Below are 22,104 nucleotides of genomic sequence, written 5' to 3'. Positions count from 1 at the left end.
TTTATATTCGAGCTTAAAAGAAATCAGGCGAGTCATGGGTTGAGATTCTCCCTTTTTAATAGCTGAGGTCAACACAACATCAGATACATTTGAAGGGTCTCTGACAGAGATCAGTCTACTACCGTTTTACACCAGATTCGTTTTCTTTTTCCCCACACAAGACTGTTTTTTTGTTTGTTTGTTTGTTTTTTAATTATGAGAGAATTATTCTGGCCTGCCAGACATGAGAGCTGTGTTTGAGTTTTTTTAAAGAAATGCTGCAAGCTATTATGTTTTATTGGGAAGAAAGTGAGGTTTTGTCACTCTTAAGAAGTACAGCCCTAACCACAAGGACATCGCCTCTGGTTCTCCCTCTTCCGAACAATCTGGCTCAAGTACAGGGAGCTTAAACAATCAGACCAACAGAAAATGAACAGAATACACTGTCAAAATACACTGAATAAAATCAATGAGAGGCATTTTAGTCTTTAAAGGCACAGCCTTTACTTTAAGCATTTATGATAAAGCACAAGGGCAGCTCTCACATTTCTCAGTTTTTGGAACAGATAGTCCATAAGACCATACTGCGGTTTTTCAACACAATATTGAAGGCTTAAAGTCGGACTAAGCTGGGCAGACACACGTGGAATAGATGCATTTAAGCAGTTAGTCTGGTTCTCAGACAGTAGGAAAGGTTGTGCCTTTAATAACTTCTTTATATATATATAAACAACATTCAGGCAATCTAAGACTACTTTCTATAGGTGTAGCATCAGGATGAGGCCAAAGATGATTTCACACAGAGCACGGAAATGTTTCATGCAATTTCTGTCTTTTTCGGTGTATGTTGGTATATGACATCAGCACACATGTAGACTGGATGTGATTCCTGCACTAAAGACAGTCACTAAAATGGCCTGAAATACATTTTAATCAACAAAAGTCCCAGCTTTACACTTTGTTTTCCTAATGACATGTCTGCTGTCTCTCCCAACAATGTCAGTAGTTCAATTTAAAGTGTAAACATACGGCAATAGTGATATGATGAAAGGAACTGTACCTGAGGCAGTTGTTTAGTTAGATCTAGTCACATCTACTGAGAAAAAGTTCATTTGTACAGCTGCAAACCATATAAGCATTTGCTACCTGATATCTGAGGAAACTCAAGAGGTTGAAATAAACTGTGATTGTCATCATACTCAGAACTTAACAGACAGGCTTCTTGAGAGTCTGGTTAACTCAAGTCAGCAGTGAACATGATGCCTATAAAATGCTCTAAAGCACTGTCGCTGATTTTCTCAGTAGTAGTTAGTGATTGGGGGAATGGGCAGCTCCAGTTTACACTATATCCTTACATGCTGTATTAAGATAGATACTGAGAGAGATACTGAGCTGTGCTCTGTTTGAACTGCTCAGTGAAGTAGAAGAGAGTGAATGCACAGTGTTCATACATTTAAAAAGGAATTCCACCAATTTGTCTGCCTATTATAGTCATTGAGATGTAAACAAGGTCATTAAGAGTTTGGTGTGAACTGAGTGATAGTAAAATATTAATGCATTTAACAACGGGTCCTATTTTGCCTTACAGCATCCTGCACCATAACCCCTCTTAGTCCAAAGCTTTCCCATAAACCATCATAAAACAATGTCATATTCATGATCATTTTATGTAAAAGCTTTTAGTGAGGGAGATGTCAGAAATGTCTGATTCCTATCACTACATCTTTGTACAATTCGTGCTCCCAAGTTTCTCTAGAACTGAGCATTTCACACCAAATTCACTCTTAATGAATTTGTTTATATCTTAGCCAGTTTGACATGCAGGCTTTTTACATGGTGGAATTTCCCTTTAATGGGCCTCTCATTTTCCTCCCATTCATGGATAAATGTTGTGAGTGCTACAACTAAACTACATTCAGTGAGTAAAGTACCATGTTCACAATATAATACATACAGTACTGTGCAGAAGTAGTAGACACACAAATTAATGCAGCGGTGTGTTTTGCCTGTTAAACACTAAGGTCAGGCTTCCGGAACAGGGACTAAAGCCTTGCCTTCAACAGCTGACTAATGGAGATTTTTAATCGGAAGGAAAACACAGCCCATGACAAGGCTTAATCCCTGTTTCAGAAACTAGCCTTATATTACATTAGAATAAATTGAAATAAATATAAGTACTGTATAATTGAAAGGTTAGTTAGAATAACACAGGTTTGGGTGCTGACTTCTCTGTTGACTATAGTATGGATTTGTTCAGTTCCACCAGCAGCTTATTCACTTTAACAAAGGACTGATTAGGTAAATTAGGTACTGGATGGGAACTATGTAAATCACAATAGACAAGGAAAATGAGTAACATTTCAGACGTGGTTACAGGTCCCCTTGCCTTAATAACAGTATCAATCCCATCAGGTAAAGATTTCACAAGTCTTTTTTGTTGCTGTCCGTTTTATCTCACTTGTCCACTGACTTTGTGCTTCATGTCCAAGCAGAACCCAACACTGGCACTACATCCTACATTCAAGGATAATAACTATAAGGCTGATAGGTCCAAATCCAATGTGTCCCGCAATGAAGCACTGGACACTGACTGACCGGCAATTTTTTAGCAATTTTTAGCTCAATTCTCCATCTGGAACAGCAGTGAAATTGCCATTTCACTGCTGTTCCAGACGGAGAATTGAGCTAAAATGGGCTGAAATGTAAATTCCGCTCTCAAGAAACATGGTGTAATCCCTCTCCCACAGAACTGATGATGTGACGCAAAAACAAGTACTAAAAAGAAAAATACATTTGACTATTATATTGGTGAGCTAATTTGTTTATTTGTATTTATTCTATTTAGTTAGAGGTTTTTGGAACAGGTAAACACTTGCTGGCCAGATAAATAAGCCTTTACATAGCATTTGTTTAGATGCCTTAGACTGCTGCCATGTACTGTATGTAACAAAGTCTACCAAAGAGCTCGCCACTTACCACTAAGGCTTCAAGCTCTAATATGGTACATAAATGCAGTAATACTGAGAACCCTAAAACGCATATGAAGAGGCACAAACCAGAACACAGACTGTTCACGTTTCATGTGACTTCATGCAACATCGAAACAAGTTTAGAAAAAGTGAACAAAGAATAAACATGGCGACAGAAACTATAGTAATATTCAGTCTGTTTACTCTAATCGAATCCAGAGATTTAAACGTGATCCTGAAAATGTAGGTGTAATTAGGGATGTCCCGATCCAAACCAGTGGATCCAGATCAGGGCTGATCCAGGCCTATTTTAAAGTATGTATTTTAATCCCAATCCAGTTCCAGAGTCTTTGTTTTAACCATGGTGTTCAGAGCGCCATCAATGGACCTAATTGTCCATGCCGCAGCAGTAAGGATGTTCTCAGAAGGTAAATAAAAGAGTTTAGCGTTAGAGAAACGCTATGTTTTACCGGCAGGCTAAAAGCAGCACTGAACAGGGTGTTCAGAACTGAGTGGAGGCTAACGCTAATGCTAATACACATACGCTATAGAACTCCCAATCATAGAGCATTCACCTCACTATAAAACAGTTATTTCACATGAATAGATATCAGTACAGAGTGTGTACCACTATATACACACTAAGTGACTTAACTGCAGTGTTTAAAATGGAACTGGGAGCTGAATGGTCAGGAAGGAGAGTCAGACTGGATAATAAGATACTAAACACACTATAAAACAGTCATTTTAAGAAAAGTCTCTACTAAACCAAATAAACCAGTCCAGGATGCCTAGTTATAGAAGTAATGTTAGTAATAATAAAGGTATTTTACTTCAGTATATCTAAACTGTGTGGTTGTATTATTTATATACAAACACAAAGATTGAATCAGTATCGGTTGCTACTCAGCATTAAGAGACTCTGATGGATGCGGGGGGGGGGGGGGTGCAGCTAAATGAGCTCCTTCTCACAACAGTGATGAATTTGTTTTAATAAATGCACATGTCTTTCTTTTGGGATGATCTATGATCAGGTACAGTGTCTCATTATATTATCTAACTATTAATACAAAGGACTGAGATTATTTCTCGTATTCCGAGGAGTCAGCCATAAAGTAATATGACTGCAGTATCATCATGTAATTTCATATATTTTACATCATGATTGATATCTTCATTAACATATCTGCATTTTTGTTTTGGTTATATTTAAGCCTGCACATTTAAAAAAGACACTCTTTGTAAAAAAAAAAAACAACAACAATAAAATAAAAAATAAAAAAATTGAGTTTGCTGCTCGACTCCTCAGCTCTGAGGTCTTGCTACATCTCTCTCTCTCTCTCTCTCTCTCTTTCTCTCAAGGAAAAAAAAAAGCTTTGACCTTAAGTGGTGGTACACTAAAGTCTGCAATGCACTGTGACCAACCATCTATGCTCTGGAGTGTTGGTGGAAAACCCAGTGAAGAGGTGGAAAGTAGCCCTTGAAAACATGGAGAGGGCCACACCTCCATGGGTGACCATACTGGCTACTGCCTACGTGCAAAGAGACAATACATTCTGGTGGTGCATTCATGACCGGACCGGCAGAGGGACATGCATGCTTCTGTCTCTCCCAAAGTCACACAGATAAAAGAAAGCAAAATGTACACTCTCACATACGGCAAATATGTACAACGCAAATAAAAACAGTTCAGTGTTCAGAAGAGTCTTCAAATGGTGCTGCATATACAAGTGTGTCACCTCAATACTCCCTCCCCCCTCCAGAGTGTCAAAAGATCAGAAGCGAAAAGGTTTGCACATCGCTTTGGTTACCTCGTTAGGGAACAAGGCTGCTTTAAATATTTGATCTTTTTGGCTGCGTCCCCGTGTGTTTTATTTCCCCCCCCTTCGTCTCCTCTTTTGTTCCATGTCCTCATGTTGCAGCTAAGGCAGCTAAAGCAGTCTCGCGGCGTACGCACAGTCACATGGCCTCAGGGTTTGGAGATAGGGCATTCTTTGATCTGGATCTGGTGACAGGTCTTAAGGCTCTAGGAGGAGGCTTTGAGAGAGAAAGAGAGAGAGAGAGAGAGAGAGAGAGAGAGAGAGAGAGAGAGAGAGAGAGAGAGAGTTAGGCAAGTATAAAGCATGGAAAGACAAACAGAATTGAAAGACGAAATTCAGACCACCACAGAGCCGAAAGGTATCACAGTGAAGTTAGACACACCATGTCTTCCTTGTGACCTTGTGTTTACTCTGCACATGATCACAAGTCTCTCAAGCCAGCGTCTGAGAACAGGCACCTGTGTATGTCTGTGTCACTGCGGTCTGCAGCAAAACAAATGTGTGTAATGACCTAAAAAAATCAGTGAGGAATGTATGGCGGAACATGCTGTTCCTATATTAAATCAAAGGCCTACTTTTTATGGACACGGTTTTTGTTGTTACCAAGAGAATCATATTTGTAACCATGGCAACATGCCGTTTCTTGTAGCATATTCTCCTCTCATATTCACCAATGCCAGACATCAAAACAACATTGCTGCCTAACTTTAAAGCATAAGGACAAATGTTCTTAAAGGTGAGCTCAGCTATTGTAAGTCACAACAATTGTTGTCCTCCCTAAGGACAAGGATTGTAGTAGTAATCGATAAGAAGTAATAGGAGAATGCAGTTCTGTAGTGGTGTATAATACAATGATCTATAACACCTTTACATCCCTATGCAATTCCTGTCTTCCTATAATCTATAATACATGTGTATTGTAGTAAACTATAAATAAGAGTACAGTGCAGAGTCAACGACCACCCTTCATTTATTTCATTTCCATCTAAAATGTTATTTATTTTTCAGAAGATGCTTCCCAGGAAAGTAGATGTAAAACAAACCACTTGCTTAAGCAATGAAAAAGTCTAAGATAAATAAGTGGGGAAAAAACATGAGTCTTCAAAACTAAAGTTTAATAACTGATTGAACAGATACACAGAAAATGCCTAAAAACTGCAATGCTCAGACTTTTCTCCCACCAGATAAACAGTATTTAAACCTTTCATCTTCGAAAGAGAGAAGGACACTAAGCTCCACTCTCACTACAGTCCTAAAGCAACATCATTAATGCAATCATGTGTTTGGGTAGAAAAATATTCCTTGAAACACAAAAGCAAGCTTCCAGAATAGCTTGAAATCTGTAGCAGGACCTAGCTTGGATGCTAAAAATGAATAGGAATATGAATAACTGAAAAGCCACTGTGACTGGAAATGAAATACATAAAAGGTGGTGTTTGACATTTGCACACTACTGTAATTGTACGGCTTAACCACAGGATTTAAACAGGAGTCTTACAAGAAAATTATGTAGCATTACTACAGTTCTCCATCACAAGTGGCTTCTCACATTCTGGCAGCTGACAATAAAATATTACAAAAAATCTACGCTCAGAAGAAAGAAATCCAGTCTCTGTGGCTGCTCTAGGCTCGGCAAACCAGAGAAAACAAGTAATGATATGGACCAGTGACATCCAAACAGTCGGGACAACAGGAGGCGTATCTACCCGCATGTCAATCATGTTGCACATCCACACCTCACAGAGGGAGGCTATATTTTTACCGTAGATTTATGTAGCTAGCTCTAAAGCTGAATAATAATTATACTCACTACAGTTTTAGCTGGCTAGTGTTTCTATGAAGTAATGACAGACAAGATAAAAGCTTTGACACCATATGGCTACACCCCCAAACTATGTCTGCCAGAAAGGTATGCTGATTTACTGTCCATATCACATCTGAAGCTAACAAAGTGAGCTCAGAGTCTAACATGAGTAATGGTAGCCATCTATATAGCTCTGTGTTAGCTTACATTAAGTAATTAGTTTAATTAGCTAATTTGCTGTCAGTGTCCACTTGTGTCATTTTTTTTATTTGTGATTGTTGGTTAGAACAAAATTGGCACTAGCATTTAGACTTTCTGGCACGGTCAGTGCATGTGTTCAGGTTTTTGAGGTGAGGCTTTGGAGGAAGGGTAGTTTTAGATCATTTCTGTTAGTTCATTTACCATTAAGTGGCTACACAAATAAGGGCTGGAGTTTTCAAATGGTGTTAAAAAATAAATATACTCAATTCGTCCTCAGATTATGATTGATAATACATTTACACATTTACATTTTTTTCAACATAAGTATATTATATGTAATGAAATATGGTCCCTTGCATCTCCTCTATCAAAACATATACCACTGAATCCAAAGAAGCAGTGTTTCTTAACTGGCCCTCCAAGCACAGAATATATAGACTACATGAAGGCCTTGTACTTGAGTTGGAAAAGCCAGCAGTATGAACATATGTTTGTCAATATTTCTCATAAATGATTAGATCATTCCAAATTCTTTGAATAACAAAGAGTCAGGGTCAAGCCTTGTTAGACAGAAATCTCGTTCTCTGAATAACTCACACCTCTGTAAATGCTGGGAGATGTTGGACTACAAACACACACTTATTGCAGTCTCATGTATCCCAGTCAAAACTCCATTCCACACAGCAGCCTCTGAATGAGCAGCCATGTTGATTAGTGATTCAGTGGGTTAGTGATAATAACCAGGCCAAGGGCACCCCACCACAGCCAGGCACACCACCCGCCAGCTATTCTAAAAGCAGAGGCTACCTCCGGGGCACGCCTTTTAAGCAGTCTACTCCGGGCTGATTCGGCTGGAACGCACCCCTCTGTCCCACTGTCCTCTGGCACATCTGGGGCTGTGGGTGGAGGGTGCATGGGCTCGTCTTGGAAAGGCTCAGGGGGTGCAAGGGCCTGGTTTGGGATCATGAAGGGCGGCGATGGAGTCGTAGTGGGTTTGGGAGTCGGAGGGGAAGGAGGCTCGGCAGTAGTGCACGGCTCCAAACTCAACAGCTCAAACTCAGTCATGTCAAAGTCCTGGCCTGCACCATGATAATGATAAAATGATATGATAAAAAAATTGAGGTGGATAAAGACTGAGAGGTCTCTGGTAAATAAGGGGACATGATGTGACATAATAAGTCTTCCACTGAAGCCTCTTGCACTGAAATAATGAGCCTGAGAAAATGGTACTTTTTCCTTGGGATATAACTGCAATGAAAAGCAGATGTTTACATATAGTCCTTAACTTCCTAATGCACAAATATACTCATGGCTCTCCACAGAATTATCGCTATTGCAGTGACTAGTACTATTTGTACTTGTTGCTTTGGTATTTGTTTCAATTTGTTTCAAGCCACAAAAACTGTCGCTGAACTACATTTCATCAGTGCAGATTATTATTAATATATAAAAATGTTGAAAAATAAATCAATTACAGCTGGTTTAGTAATGCATCTTAACTTCATGCCAGTCATCCACATTACCTCTTCTCAGAGCTCAAGAAACTGCACAGCTATTCACATGCTATTGAAGCTAAAAGAGCAAAGATGCTGTAGAAATTACAGTTGTATTAAAGCATCATCTTTGGACAATAAGAAAACTTGCAAAATGTGTGAAATTAGGTTGCTTTAATTAATTTAATTTAAAGATTTAATTAATCATCTCTAATATACAAGTACAGTCCGAGAAAGGCTTGGTAGGCTCATCATGGTTTCAAAATGGTTCTTGACATGCATGGTAATTCCTTTAAGCGTACAGAACCTTTACATTATGTAGAGGTTCTTCAAACTTTAAAATGATCTTCCCACACACTAATTTCCTTTACAAAATGGTTCTTCAAAGATCCAACTTTAAGAAACTAAAATTGGTTATTCCATTTTTGGCTCCAAATACACTGGCCAAAAAGCTGGTTTCAACCAGATATGTGAGATCTCTACCTTTCCTTTCAACCACTGTAATCGAGGTAACCTATTTATGCGTATGATCGAATGTTTTTTTGTTTGTTTGTTTGTTTGACTGATCATTTATACAACAGTTAGTTCTGGCGATGTGAGCTGATTGGTTGAGAAGCGTTCTAACCGTGCTGTTTTTTGCCACAACAGCAATTTTTTTTTTACTATCGGTGTCTCACTCTGCTGAACACGTTAAGCAATAAGTAACGTAAATGACCAGAACAAAAGAAAACAAGAATGACCAAAACAAATCTAAAGATTAGATAAGAATACACAATAACAAGAAACAAACAGACAAACAAAATTGTGAGTGGGCAACAGAGTTTAGTTTGTTGGTCTATGTAAGATGCTGGAGAAAGGGAAGGCTGTTCAGTGTAAAAGTGGAGTTTCCTGCTGTGATTCAGCAACAAGCTGCTTGTTAAAGAACTATAGTTTGGTGGAAGAAAATGCTAACATTACAACCCTCTTAAATGCCACATTCACAGCTTGACTTTTTATTTCTTGCTCTTATTTATTTTATAAACGGTTGTCTAAAAGCAAAAGAACACAAGGTTGTGTGCTATCATAAAATAACAGTACATGCTCCCTGTCAGGTTCTATTGCTTTAATGAAAATCATACTTTTTAAACGATTACTGTAATTATGAACGAATCTTATGTTAGGCCTCAAGATGAAAATATAAAATAAGCAGTGTGTAGTGTGAAATTAGCCCTTTAATATAAACTGGCATGCTCACAATGGTTAAATGAAGGTCTATATTACAGAATGACTGACAGGAGTATCTGAACATGTCTACAGAACATGTAGCATGTGAGCATTTGATTGGCTTAAAATAGGTGTATTCTCAGTAGATAAAGAAGAGCAAAGAGGTGATTTGTTGGACAAGGTGGACTTACCCTTGCTGTAGCCCGTCTCTGATTTGCTGCGCAACATGGCTCGTGTTCTGTGCTGGCTGGATGCTTGCTGAGTGGTCACTGAGGCAGAGCTCTTTTCCTGATCTTCTGACAGGGAGGACAGATCCTGCATGCTAAAACTTCGCAGCCGGTCCGATAGCACACCCTGACCCTGTGACAGAAGTATTTTTTTAACAGTTTAGTTTTTTTTCTAAACCGTAGTTCACTGTCCAGTTGTAAAATGCCAGACTTTGTAAGGGCTGTGATTCCTATATATAAAAACTGCATATATACACTATATTTACACTGCACTGCAATAAGAAGAGAAATAAACTGACATGTCATAGCTAGTCCATGACTCCCATCTGCACTGTTAAGAAGTGTGTTTTTGTACTGGGAAAAAAGTATTTTATGCCATAATTGGTATTTTTTCCCCCCCAGACCTCCCCCCCACAGTCAAGAAGCCACCCCACGCTTTACACATACATTTCTGGACAAGCTGAGAGAAACAGAACCATCACTTAGAGTGAAAGAAGCATGTGGACTGACGCTACAGAGTACGCAAAATACACTGCATTAGGAGTGAAGTTTGCACACAGTTAATTGGAAGGTTATAGGCTTCCATTACTTATTAGCACATTTTAGATACCAAACTTGTCTTGGTTGATTAACTACATTTGGGGGGAAAAAATCTTTAAATGGGATTCTCTGACGTCTGGCCTGTGTAATATGGCCTATAAATGTAACAACCTTCACTTTTCAGATTTTTCACTCAGTAGCCATGTGATAGTAGATGATAGTAAGCGGTCACCTTGGAGGCAGCCATTACTGCAGCTGTGGCGGCCACATTCAGGCCTTTTCTTCCGAAATGCACCAGAGTGTCGTAGCTTTTGTCCTTTGCTTGGCACAGGTATTCATCAATGTCCTGGAAAATTCATAATCATATAATTTACTTATCTGGAAGGACGGCTGGCAAAATCAGTATTTACGGAACTATTCAAAACTTGATTGCTTTTCACAAAAACATGGTCTTGTGTTGGCCTCACTAAACTCATCCCCAAAAGCATAAGGAGTGTTTCTGTCTTTTTCAGTTTTTCACTATCATTGTGTTCTGCACTCTTCCTTCGCTACGACCCTGACGAATATCCTGCTTAAAGACAGAGGAAAGCCTCTGGAAAAACCACAATATCATTTCCTCTCACCGTTCACTGTACACTGACCAGGAACATGTCCTCTAAGCGCATTACAGGAAACAGGGTCAAAACACACTTTCCTAGGGGCACCCATTTGTTACAAGAAATTCCCTTCTTATCTGTTTTGCACAAACTCTAGGTACACCACAGCTGTCTGGAAAAGCCCTCTAAAGTGCAGCACTGAACATGTTTGCTCATCATTAAAATACAAAGCATTTGCTTGCTTTGCAAAGAAACTATTTTTTAATAGAGCCTAAAATGTCCAGAATTACAGGGAAATAAACATTTAGCTTTACATCAACAGATAAACTCTTACCTTTTCTTTAGAGGACAATGTGGGGTGGACAAATTTCCTATAAAGCACACTGGACCCTTTTGTGTAGGGTGAAAGTAACCACACCACAAAGGCAATTTTGAGCTCATAGTAGAACGGAAGCCTTCAAAAGACATAAGAGATGAGTCATACACCCGTGTGTCTGGATTTTCAGGCCTTTGCCAACAGGCAGACATGACAACATGCAGTCAACTCCTGCAGTCTTTAACTTACCAGCACAAAAATATATCTGTGATCACTTCAGCTGTAGTGAAAAGTGCAAATATTATCCAATACATCATCCATTTTACCTGTCAGAAAAGACATAAGGAAGATTATAGAGATTGTGAGCACAGACTTACATCAGATTATGAACAAAAGCAGTGCATCTCTGCAGAAGCCATGAAAAGGCACATCACGCAGATCATACTCACATATTCTCTCACATCTTTTGATTTAACAGCTTTATATGAGGAGTATGCAGGATAAAGGGTCCCAAATATGAGCCTGTCAGACAAAGGAAGATGAACAATAGGAGCAGAAACAGATTAATCACAATCTCAAATCTCAAGCTCTCAAAGCTTAAGACTTCAACTAGCTTTCACCACTCAAACTTTCTACACTATATAGACAAAAGTATTGGGACACTTGATCATTCATATTTAAAAAGAGTTTATCCAGCTTTTTTAGGAGTAACTGTCTCTACTGTCCAGGGAAGGCCTTCTTCTGTATTCTGGGGCATTGCTGTGAGGATTTGATTGCATTCAGTGGCAAGAGCGTTCAGGAGTGAGGTCAGGATGTTGGGTGATCCTGAGTTCATCCCAAACGTATTGGATGGAGCACCATCATTCCAGTGAGCAAAGTTCCACTGCTCTACAACTTTATACCCCTCTAGCCCGTTCCTGGCATGAGGAATGGTGCCAATGGGTGCAATTTTATCTTTATTTGTCTCATTCTATTGCCAATACTTCTCTACAGGTACTAGACCAGCTGTGCGAGTGCATTTGTTTGTTTATATAAACGTAAGTACATCATACCACGTTCTAAACCACACTGACTTGTCTGTGCAAAACAAAAGATGTGGCTGTATTGTAAGTGGGTTGAGAGATGTTTTACAAAGGTGAGATTGATGACACTCCCGAGTGCAGTGTTTGTTAGCAACGTTATCCTAGCATCTCCTGCTCTGAACTCAAGAAACAGACTTCAGATACCAAACATGTCTTGGCTTTATTGTGATTGAACTAATTCAGGGTTATACAGTACAATGAAACACTGTCAGGCTACATTTCTGGTGCAGGATAGTTGTGCAGGCACAGTAGACACTAAGTACAACAGACAACTGAGAAAAAATACAATACAATAAATACAAATGTGTGTGTGTGAAGGCAGAGGTGTGTTTTAAGGTGCAAACCGTTTCTGGATTAATAAGGGAATTGTAATAAATATGTAGTCCAGAGCAGGAGGTAGCCAGACAGAACACAACAGAACAGAATTCAGAATGAATTTACTGCATTCAGGGAAAAGAACCCAGAATTAAATTATATAGCTAGCTATTTCAAAGATATTACTTAGACTTTAATTCATTAAGTAGAGCTGGGCAATATGACAATATTTTATCGTATCATGATAAATTCAGTTATTTTGTTTGTGGTACACAATATGCATTTATGAGTACATTGTGGATTTCAGCAGTGCTTAAAAGACACTGATTATCTGCACGTTTCATTACAAAATGTGTAATCAGTCTTATTTAATTCAATGTCTACATGACAAAATATTGCAGTGATTATCATATATCATAACAAATTCTTTAAATATCGTGATATCAAGTTTTTAATATCGCCCAGCTCTAGAAAGAAGTCAAATTCTTGAAATATTGAACACCTAGAACACATTTAGTATCTTAGTTCATACTATTTAACTCAACATTGCATAAGATAATATTGTATATAAAATGAGCAGAATTGTTTAATATTACAAGCAATTTCTATACGTTTTTATATAAAGGTGAGTAATAATTGTCTCCTTAGTCCAACTGTAGCCCACTGGCCAGGGTTTGTTTACTGTCTAAATGTGGATTCTTTAGTTTTGCTGTGGAGCTATGAAGAATAGACTTATATTAGCCTGCAAAAACTAATGAAGTAAACCTCGAACCCCAAACAAGTCTTGGAATAAGTGGGAAAGTGTGTAAATCAGATTTTTGTGAACCATTTTTGTATATGATGTACAGCTATGTATCATATAATGCGTAGTCTAATATATATGAGATTATTTGCTGCTTATTGACTATACATTCTCCCTAACTTTCAGATATGGTAAAATATCTAAATCAGGACTCTGCAGTTGTAGTTGTAAGTACAAACCAGTAACACAAGTGATGCAGGCCTACAGTCCTTAGTCTTTATGTGTGCTTTAAAATGGGTTACTAGAGAGCACCTCCAGCATCCACTGTTTTCCTGAGCTTCTGTTGTAGATCTTGTGTTCGAAGGCTGCAGTCTGCAGGCCAAGCAGGCTTGTGCGACCCTGATTGTTTTCCAAGTTTACATTCTGCATGCTGGACGAAAATAGCTCCCACAGCTGAACGATCAGAACTCATGGACGCACAGAAACGACCTTAGCAAAGGAAACGGAGCAAAAGGGCGTTTGGCTCAATCTGGTAGACGTGATAGCGTGGAGCACCTTAAAGAACCGAGGAAGCTCCAGAAGGAGCCAGAGCTGACCCGCACCTGTGTTCAAGCATTTCTATTCGCGTGTGCTCTTTCAGGCCTAACAGCTCAGCAACAGCTGCACGTCTGCCCTGATCAAATGACCGACCTACATACGAGCTGCCCAGGAGCCCCCAACACAGACACACTTTCCCAAAGACACACTGGCCCAAACAAACCTTTCCTTTTGGACTGTAGCGTGGCGAATCATGGGCCACATGGAGCTCGTCAGGCTCAGTGCCACACTATATAAGCCATGTTTAGTATCTAAGGGCGATCCAGTGTCCTGTAAAATAGGCAGCCTATTCAATGTAATCCGATATTGTAAATCTAAATTTAATTGAATCGCTATTTAGAGGCCTCGCGAACAACATGGTGAGGGCGAGGGAGGTACACAGAATCAGCATGATTAAATAATGAGCAAAAATGAATGAAAACGGATCGATTGGCTGTCTATAAACGGGGGATATGCAGGCTGGGGGTTAATGGTTTCATTTGCAACGTATTAAAGCATCCTCTCAGATTTCACTTAATGGACGCTTGACCCAGCCCATTGTTTTCTGAGAGACACCAGTGGCAGGCCCACTGTGACCCACCGTCAAATGTAAAAATGCTAAGTTCCTGTTTGGGTTACACCTGCAGATGGTGGGCTTTCTTTAAACCCCTACTGGCTACGAACTGAAAAATCTTTAAGTAAAAAAATCAACTGTACATCAGTGCCCGTCTGCATAACTGAACAGATCACGTCACACGCTTTTGTCTGGCCCTTATTCATAGGGCTGGATATCACAGGCTACATGTCTCATACCTAATCGATGAGGGGACTGAAGATCCGGGACAACGGTGCTTCTAGAACCGCTTAGACCCCTTCTAATGCAAAACCCGTGAAGATAACCAAGCCTACATTATTCGCCTACGACTCTGTTCTGCCTAGAATGAAGAGATAAGCTAAAGGCGAAGCTCCTGAAAAGCGGACACCTTGCGCTACACACACAAACAGAGAAAAGACAAACCAGTAACACATCTATGCAAATGTTTAGAAACACATCCATATTAGACCTAGAAAGGGAGGAGGAGAACAATTCCAAGACTAGAAGAAAAGACTTACACCACAAGCCTAGAAATAATCCAGGAGACCATCGCGCTGAGGGCTGGAGAGCTTGTTGTCAGTAGGGAGGAGTTTCCTTCGCTTCTGCTGCCTGTTACCAGGCGCTCCAGCGCACGCGCCCTGTCAGCGTTCGGCGGCGTCGTGCACGCGCGCTTTGATATGTAGAATTTTGGGCAAACGGGCTAATCGATAGATCATGTGACGTGGACCAGGACAACGCCACTCCGTTAACCCAGGACTGCGTCCGGAACCATACTTACTGTAGCTTACTGTACGTGATATCCTATTGAATGCATTTGTTATGGTAGTAAGCTATGGAAGCTTTGGACTTTGGACATTTGGTGAAATTTAGTGCACATAGAAGTTCACATGGATTTACTGGACCCTACAAAAAAAAAAAAAAAAAAAAAAAAACAGTGTAATACGAAGGAGGTTTTGTCTCCCTCCCTGGCCCCTCTCAAGTACAGCGCACACCCCTTGGCAGTCAGCTGTAAGGGAGTTTTATAAAGCCCTTAGTCACTGCTGGAGCCACCACCCTCCACGTGAAGCAGACATGTACAGAAAATGGTGACAAATCAATACAGGCAGAGGGAATCAATCTGTTAGCTCCACTTTATGTACATGTATGTCCCAGATGCGGCCTGATCAATGTGAGAGTATTTCCTCCGCATACATGTGTGCTTTCACACAAGAACCCATACACTTTTGATTTCGTGGAACCATGAAAAGCTAATCCTCTGTGGATGTGCCCTACCTAGATACCCAGAGAGAAAAGGCAGGCTCTGGTTACCTCACACACAGTGTGAAGCTTGTGGTAAATGAATCCTGTGGGTCACATGAGGGTTGTACTGAATAAGGCCCCAATGGAGCCACCATGCTACTTAAATCTTGCATTACCTAATTCTCACAAGAATTGGATGATGTAAGTATAGAAGGTAAATATGGATAGAACCAAATACCTTGTTTCCATTATACTCTGTGTATTATAGACCCCAGTGCAGATGAACAGACCTTATTTTCTGTTTGTGATATATTATAGCCCCCGATGTAAAACCACAGACCTTATGTCCAATAATGCACAAAAGTATTGGGACACCTGCTCTTTCATTGTTTCTTCTGAAATATTATTATGAGTCTATCCTGCTTTTGATGGAGTAATTGCCTCTACTGTCCAGGAATTGCTTTCTACTATAATTTGGAGCACTGATGTCATTGATCACCACCCTACCTCATCCGCAACTCCCCAACTGATCCCAAATGTATTAAATGAATCACAATCATTCCAGAGAACACGGTTTCACTGCTCCACAGCTCAATGCTGGGGGGTATTTACCTCTCTAGCCCACAATTTGCATTTGGCAGGGTTTCAATAGGTTTATGTTTCTCTGCTCCAGTCCTATTCTATTGGCAATATTTCTCTACAGGGACTTACAACAAGCTGTGAGCATGCATTTGCACATCTGTGTTAGCAATGAGTGAAACTTAAAGTAGCTGAACGCATTCATTAGAAGGGGTGTCCACAAATACATATTATAGGCCTTAACAAATTGCTTTTTTTTTAATCACATAGAAAAATCCCACTGGCTTCTTCTTAAAAGTTTATTCCTACACCTCACTGTGTTTTACACATATAAAAAAGAAAAAAAATCTGCACATGAGTGTACACTTTGTATAGGACTGAAACTAAGCAAAACACTCAATCCATCAAAGACTGTACAAAACAATATCAGGAAATAATTTTGAACCATTTGACATTATCGTGACTGGGTTGGTATAAAATCTCTGCAACCAGGGTAAACTTGACTGTTTACAAGAAGTGACTTTCCTACATACGCTCACGAAAGGCTGGCAAAATCCATGTAGACTACATTACATTTGAAAGCCATCTGACTGAAAACACAAATGGACGGGTTTGAGAAACTGTCGCCTCATGCCAGTAAGCTGGATATATTATCTGTTATTAGTGCTTTCTACAGAGTTCTACAGGAAGGCCCTATAGAAAAAGGCTACACACATACACAATACAGTATTGTGCTGCAAGAATCAGTCATGTCGTGTTTGTGGCATTTTATAGAAAAAAGTAGCAACTCAATCTCATGTCACAAAAACTGTCACTGCTAGTGTTTTACAAAGCAATCATGTTAATGAAATATGTCTTGTTCATTTCAGAGACCAAAACATGTAGAGCTGTTTCGAGAACACTGAAAACTGAAACAGAGATATGGAACAGAAAGAAAGAACATGGGGCTCTGCGCCACTACCCATTACAATATAAGAGTGAAATCAGGAATTAATCATTTTAATATGAGGCACTAGAGGGCCACTCTGCATTAGGAGTGTGATTCTTTTCCTAATAGCAACTTAGCCCATTTTTTAACAGCTTCATACATAAAGATGATTCACTAAGATGTATCAATGAACAGGTAATACCAGTAATGATGAGACAGTCAGTTACAACTTTTGGACACACATGTAAAGCCAGTCAGCGCCCTTTTTTTAAACTGCAGCTGATGCAGCTGATGCAGCATCGCTACGGAAATCGTGGCTCCCCAGTTCCAATACAACAGCTAACAGACACGGAGTGATGTGAGAAGGAAGGGCCATCAACCCACCCCTGAGAGAGCAAGGCCAATTGTGCGCTCCCAGACTCTGGATGCTGATGGCATTTAACTGTTAATTAAAGGTTTGACAACTCCAATTTCTTTGTTCTCAAACATGCCAAACATTTTTAGATTTTAACAGCAGTTTTCCTGTAAACTCGAGCCTGTGCATCCAGGCCAACATGGACCATCATCTATTTAGTTACTTTTGCAGTGCTCCTATTAGAAATGGATTTTTCCCTTAACGGACATTATTTCTAAGTGCAAAATCTGCATCTGAATTTACAGTTAGAGTGAGGAGTGATTTTTGACCCTGACAGGTTTATAAACACTGGCTCTGATTCAGGGCCCTGATGTAAAAGCTACAGTTACTGTAGTCACAGCAATGTTCCACAGCCATCAGTAACATTGCCACAAGCCAGAACAGAGAACCAGTTACACATCTATGAGGGTTTTGTTTGTTGCAAAATTCACATAAATATCAATCTGTATATATATATTCATACCAGACTTGCATACAGCGGCTATCATGAATTTCTCCAAACTCAGCAACGCCAAACAGGTGAATGGTTGTGAAGAGAAGAAGCATTCACTTTGGACAGCAAATAAGGCTTGTGAAACTACAGTAAAGATAACAAAGACAGACAAACAAAGACCAACACCAAGATGACTGCGCTGTAAAACAGATCCACGGTCATGTAGCACAGCTATAGGCATTAGATTCCGCTTGCTTTCAACCGATACTATTTAAGCAGAAATCGCTGACTTTTCGAATAAATGTGTTTTGAAAAGAAACAGACTGAAATTTTCATGCACCCACAATCTCACTGCTCTAGAATGCTCAAGATTGCTGTTAATTTGACCCCCAGTGAGCCAGAGTTCTCCACTCCATAGCCAGATTAACTCTCCTCATCTTGTTTTCTGTGTGAAATTATTACTTAGATTGTTGCCAATCTAATCCATAGAGGTACATACAGAAAACACGAGACAACAGAAGAGAAAGCAATTCAATAGTTCAATAACTGAGACGAGGTCTATGCCTATAGAGCTTCAGAGCAGACAGAGAGGCAAGAAGATATGGTGTTTTAGCTTCGCAGTGCTGCCAGCCTTGACTGCATTTCTTCAATGTTTTCTTCTTCTTCTTCGTCCTCCGAAGCTGCTGTAGCCCCAATCGACTCTGTCTCAGGAAGAGCGTCTGTGACTTTGCTGGGAGCTTTTCCAAGAGCGCCTATAATTAACCAAAAACACTTGTTGTTAGAAGCTGATAGCTGAGATGACTATTTATATTAAATGCTGGGGTAGATGGATATTTATTAATATCAGGGATGTGTGAGAAAGAGAAAGACTATTCTATTTAACCCAAAGGATAGCTCCACTACAAGAAACACCTGAGAAGAAGAGGAAGCCTTTTGAAACAAACAGGTCAAATCTGTGGCCATGGCTTCTCGTTTCTTACCAGCTGTAATCTCAAAGAGGATCCTATCAATCTCAGCCTCTGCTGCTTCTTCCATTTCCTCCCCATCTTCCATGCTCTCAAATGTGTCTTCCAGCATTTCTTCTATGATACCAGCCTAGACAACATACATGGCCCATATCAGAAATGTTGATACACGTGTGTATATACCCATTTTACAACAGATGCTTTATGGTAGGAGTGCTCATCTCTGGTACTAGAGAGTGGAGAGTTATTTTCCTGATTTAATTTATCAATGAATCACTTGATTAAAGTAGCAGCAATTTTCTGGAGTCTTGGTTAGCGTTTCAAACCTTCATCATTTCCTTTGACAGTTCCCTCATGGTAGCCTGGATCTCTGGAACTTTAATCAGGCTCTGCATGGCCTTCATGACCTCTGTGCTTTTCTGCAATGCACCAGCCACTCTTAACACAGCTGTCCGGACACATAAATCCAAAAGTAAACCATTATAACAGTTAGCATACTTAGCATTGAAAAACAGTTAAGATAACTAGCCATAACATTAGTACCACATGCCTAATACTGAGTAGGTCACCCTTGTGCTACAACAGATCTGACCATTTGAAGATTCCACAAGACCTCTGAATGAGTCTTGTGGTATCCTGTAAGTTGTAAAAAGGGGGCCCCTACGGATTGGATCAATAAGCCTGTTGCCAGTTTACGGGTTGGTTTGGTTTTGGTAGGTTCTGACAACTGCATACCAGAAAAACTTCACAAGACATGGATATATGACCCAGTCATCTAGCCATCATAATTTGGCTCATCAAAGTGGCTAAGATTCTTATGCTTGCCCATTTTCACCTTCACGAACTGGCTGTTCACTTGCTGCCTAATATAGCCCACAACTTGACAGATGCCACTGTAAATGAAGACAATTAAATTACTTCACCTGTCAGCACTAATACTAATGTTATGGCTGATCTGTGTGTGTATATATAATGTGATTCCATACTCACACAACTGATTCTTCATACTGAGAAGCACTGAGTTCATTTGGGCTTTGGAGGCATACAGTTTGTTCACAGCCTTCTTCGACTGAATCATCTCTTTGGCAAGAATGATGCACACGTCCTTTTGTCCCTTTTTTGCTGCATCTTTGATCGATCTCTTTACTTTCTCTTCCTCCCTCTGAATGTCTTAAAAAATAAAATAATAATAATAATAATAATAATAAATATATATAACAGAATATGTGTAGGTCAGACATTTCTAAGCAGATTTAAAATATGCAGCTAAAATGGATTCAATTTAGTTACTGAGATTTGCATTACAGATAAAATATGCAAAATAAGCATCTAAAGACATACCTCGGATTTGCCTGTCAATCACTCGCATTTCCTTTCGTATTTTCAGTGACCATTCATTGATCTATGATGGAAAATAAAATGATAAATTACTGGTTTACACTTAACATTAGGGAATAGATAGGGAATAGACCAACAATAGCAGCACCAATTCACTCATATTTGACTAATTGTGTTCATTATGTGACCTGAAATTAAAGTAGTTAAGATAATTCAAGTAATAAAGACTGTAGCTAATACTGTTCGTCCCGGTAAATCAAGCTACTTCAAGTAACTTTAACTTTGAGCTCTTTTCTCACTGCCCACCTGTCAGAGGTACATCTAGCTAGCTTGCTAACTCAAATCCAGTCAAATCCAGGTCCAGTAAGTAAAAATCCATCCCACGGTTGTATTTTAACTGCATGGGCGTCTCTGCTGCAGCAGACCGGCCCACCCGGTTGAAACACAATCCTGGAGTTGATTTTCACTTTCTGGACATGGATTTCCCACCTCTGTCCAATGCTAGCTTTCATCTGCTGGCCAACTACGAACCAGCGATCAGTACGACAACCACTTTGTAAGTCACAGTGATGATCATCAACACTTGCTCTGTGAAACACTTATCTTAACGTTTAATTATGGTGTGATTCTGTAGAAAAAGAAACTCTTCTCGCCTCTAAATTAGCCAGCTAAAGTCAGCTCGGTTACGATAGCAGCCGAACAGGTTAGCTAGCCCTAACTAACTCCCTCGCCGTCCTACAGTTCAGCGTTTCTTGTGTTTGGGAAGCTGATCACATAATCGCTCACCAAGTCTTTGGGTGGTTTGTCTTGTGTCTTCCCGAAAAGTCCCATTGTAGAAGTGTGAGTGTAGTTGATCAGTCGATCAGTGATGGGAGCGACCAAAACAACACAGTAACTTCCTGTACTTCCCCAGACTAAACAACACACGTCATTCTCGTCATCAGCGCCCACGTCAGCTTCAAAATAAAAGTGATTTTAAGTACTTTAATTTTAAAAGTATCATTTTATAGTTTCATGCGTAACACCAGACACCACTGTAGTATGTTGTGTTCCAGTGACGCATTAACTATATTTATCTACTATTGTATTCATGAAAATAAAACCAACAACTGTTGTAACAAGTACACTATTGTAATAACTGTAGTTTAGCTACAACTTAAACAGTCAGATTTTTAATCCATGGATTTTTTTCCAGCATTGAGTGCTAAGCATATGCCTCACTCCCAGAATATCTAATATAGAGTAAAGTTACATAACATTATTATTATTATTATTATTATTATTAATAATAATAATAACAATAACAATCACCATCATCATCATCATCATCATCATCATCAAAATATGTACGCTACTTTAAGTGACCCTATATTCAACTATTATGTTTTTTATACTGTGTTTTAATGTATGCATCTGTATCATATTGTAGAGGATAATAGGAATAATTTACATATTTTAATGATGATGATGTTGTTGATGATGATGATGATGTTATTATTATTATTATTATTATTATTATTATTGTTATTGTTATTACAACTACTATACTCATCAACATAATAACATTATTATTGTTGTTGTTATTATTATTATTAGTTGTAGTAGCAGTACTAGTATAATCATCAACAACAACAACAACAATAATAATAACAACAACAACAATAATAATAATAATAATAATAATAATAATAATAATAATAATAATAATAATAATAATAATAATAATAATATGATTACCTTTTCATCATC

The 22,104-nt window shown here is 39.1% G+C and overlaps 2 protein-coding genes across 3 annotated transcripts; both read right to left on the bottom strand.

Annotated features, from left to right (window-relative positions):
• Positions 1-39: 39 nt before the first annotated feature.
• Positions 40-15,193, bottom strand: reep1 (receptor accessory protein 1). 2 transcript variants are annotated; one of them, XM_072689548.1, is made up of 8 exons: positions 14,977-15,193; positions 11,598-11,670; positions 11,398-11,474; positions 11,167-11,287; positions 10,469-10,582; positions 9,661-9,829; positions 7,581-7,852; positions 40-4,985 (listed from the first exon to the last, which is right to left on the bottom strand). In XM_072689548.1, the coding sequence occupies exons 1-8, from the start codon at positions 15,006-15,008 to the stop codon at positions 4,908-4,910; spliced, it is 936 nt and encodes a 311-aa protein (XP_072545649.1). In that variant the 5' UTR covers positions 15,009-15,193; the 3' UTR covers positions 40-4,907. The 2 variants fall into 2 exon arrangements, with proteins under 2 accessions (XP_072545649.1, XP_072545648.1); XM_072689547.1 differs by lacking the exon at positions 7,581-7,852.
• A 1,838-nt stretch (positions 15,194-17,031) lies between these two features.
• chmp3 (charged multivesicular body protein 3) lies at positions 17,032-21,260 on the bottom strand. The gene is made up of 6 exons (XM_072690431.1): positions 21,142-21,260; positions 20,359-20,419; positions 20,008-20,187; positions 19,344-19,465; positions 19,033-19,147; positions 17,032-18,804 (listed from the first exon to the last, which is right to left on the bottom strand). Exons 1-6 carry the CDS (start codon positions 21,184-21,186, stop codon positions 18,662-18,664), a joined length of 666 nt encoding a protein of 221 aa, XP_072546532.1. The 5' UTR covers positions 21,187-21,260; the 3' UTR covers positions 17,032-18,661.
• Between the last annotated feature and the right edge of the window lie 844 nt (positions 21,261-22,104).

Source organism: Salminus brasiliensis, chromosome 10 (assembly GCF_030463535.1).
Source record: "Salminus brasiliensis chromosome 10, fSalBra1.hap2, whole genome shotgun sequence".
Lineage (NCBI taxonomy): Eukaryota > Metazoa > Chordata > Actinopteri > Characiformes > Bryconidae > Salminus > Salminus brasiliensis.
Note: the sequence above shows the minus strand (reverse complement) of the source record. Positions and strands in the feature narration are given on the sequence as shown.